This window comes from Pogoniulus pusillus, chromosome 7 (assembly GCF_015220805.1).
Source record: "Pogoniulus pusillus isolate bPogPus1 chromosome 7, bPogPus1.pri, whole genome shotgun sequence".
Lineage (NCBI taxonomy): Eukaryota > Metazoa > Chordata > Aves > Piciformes > Lybiidae > Pogoniulus > Pogoniulus pusillus.
Genome location: NC_087270.1, coordinates 41,111,323 through 41,113,225, shown reverse-complemented (window position 1 = coordinate 41,113,225; position 1,903 = coordinate 41,111,323). Strand labels below are relative to the sequence as shown.

The following is a 1,903-nucleotide window of genomic DNA, read 5'->3' as shown; positions in this document are numbered from 1 at the left end:
AACAGGGTCACAGTTAGAAGTTGCCTCCCTGGGGGCTGTCGGTTGGATGGAGCTGTCCTCCTGCGTGGCGTCTTCCCAGCTGTTTTCTAGCGAAGCCAAGCCAGCAGGCTGCTCCGGGGGGGAGGGAGCAACACAGAGCTCCTTTGTGTTGTGAAAGCAGATTGCTTGCCAAGGGCTAAGGAAATGGGATGTGGCATGTCCCAAGAGGTGTCCAGCAGACCACAGCGCTGAGCGGCCCTTACGCAAGGCAGGGTGACACAAGCCCCGGGCTGGAATCCTTCTCAGAGGTGTCAGAAGGGGAGAGCAATGCTTCCTTTTTTTCTCTGGCAGGGGGAGAAACTGGAAAAGGAGCTTTTGTGCTGGACATTCTGAGGCGTGAATCATCCCGAGAGACGCATTGCCACGTGGAGAGCCCAGCTGGCAGGGACCAAGCTGCTGCTGCCGCTGGGAGCTGAGAGGCTGCGGGTAGCTGCTAGCCGTGGGCTGTGGAGCGCATCCTCTCACTGCTGAGTGCTCAAATCTCCTCCGGGACAGGCTGACCTCTCTCCTCAGGCGCTATACGGCAGGCAAGCACCCTCCCACTCACCTCTGCTTCCTTTCTCTTGTCCCCAGAGCTGCGACTGCCTTGGCCATGCGCATCCTGCCTCTCCTCTGTGCCCTTCTCGTCCTGATGCTTCAGGGAGCAGCAGGTAAGAAATGCGATGGGGGAGGATTTGTCCTCTGTCAGTCTTTGTGCAGGGAGGATTTTCTAGCTGAGATGTCATGTGTGACTTCTCCTGGGTTTTGTGGAGTCCCCCTTGGGGTCCCTCATGCCCCATTCCTTTAGGGAAAGGCTCCTGCTGCAGGTTCTGCAGATAGCATAAGGAGTAGGACCTGGGTGACACAGCTCTTGTGCCCCGTGGATGAGGATTTGTTGCGTTCTCTGTGCCTCCTAGTCGCTGGCTTTCTGACTCAGCAGCACTGAGCAGAGCAGCCCAGGCAGAAGGGAGGCAGGCAGATCCTGCTTCCATCCTCAGAGTCCTCCCTTGTGCCTGGAGGGAGCCAGGAGACATTCTGGAGAGCCTCTCCCGGGGGCTGCTGAGGGTCAGTAGTGAGTCTCTCGCATCCATGTACCGTAAACATCACCTTAGTCTCTGCTGCAGGCGCCTGGCCGAGCACGCGTGGCAGGGGACAGGCAGGCGGGGGTGGGCTAACGCCGGCCGCTCAGGGACCAGAGCCCCGCTCAGCATCTCGGCAGGGCCATACTGAAGGTCTCCCCCCTTTCTGTGCTCTGCAGGGCTGTCCCTCGCTGGAGGATTGCCCCAGCACTGTGAGCGCCGTGGGGGCTTCTGCTCTCCCAAGTCATGCCCCCCGGGGATCGGTCGCATTGGCATTTGCTCTGAGCAAGACTTATGCTGTCGGAGGTAGGTTCGGGGCTGAGGGCGCTGCCTGCTGGGGTTACAGGCGAGGCTGCTGGAGAAAGAGGGGAGAATATGCAAGCCAAGGGCATGGGGACCTTCCTGAGCCCTCGCTGGGACAGGCACTGATAGACCTTTTCTCCTGCAGCCGATGGTATCCCTGATGTGCTCCTGGGCCCCCGGCGCCAGTGTCCCAGCAGCCGCCTGAGAGCAGCCCAAGCCCCTGCCGCGAAGTCAGGACGATGCTGTGCGGAGGCACCAGGCACCGCGGGCAGCGGCGGCAAGCCCGGGCAGCCGGATCGGGATCCCATGGGAACGCCTTACCCCAGTGTCCCCAATAGAAGTTGTTGGTTTGCATTGCCACTGCTGAGCTGTCTGTGTTTGTCCCCAGGGCGCAGCATGCAGCTCTGCGTCTCTCTTCTCCATCTGATGCTCAGAGGCTGCAGCAGCTCTGCTGTGAGCACAGACTGAAAGAGTTGGGGCTGTGCAGGCTGCAGCAGAGGAGG

General features: G+C 60.6%; 1 protein-coding gene across 1 annotated transcript; it reads left to right on the top strand.

The window, feature by feature from the left end:
- The first annotated feature begins 389 nt into the window (after nucleotides 1-389).
- On the top strand, nucleotides 390-1,407 carry LOC135177189 (gallinacin-5-like). Its single transcript, XM_064146842.1, has 2 exons — nucleotides 390-689; nucleotides 1,277-1,407. The coding sequence occupies exons 1-2, from the start codon at nucleotides 632-634 to the stop codon at nucleotides 1,405-1,407; spliced, it is 189 nt and encodes a 62-aa protein (XP_064002912.1). The 5' UTR covers nucleotides 390-631.
- Nucleotides 1,408-1,903: the final 496 nt, after the last annotated feature.

Coding starts and splice junctions, on each gene's coding strand:
- LOC135177189 (XM_064146842.1), top strand. CDS start 632: ATGCGCATCCTGCCTCTCCTCTGTGCCCTTCTCGTCCTGATGCTTCAG. Junction 690..1,276: donor GATGCTTCAGGGAGCAGCAG/GTAAGAAATGCG, acceptor TGTGCTCTGCAG/GGCTGTCCCTCGCTGGAGGA.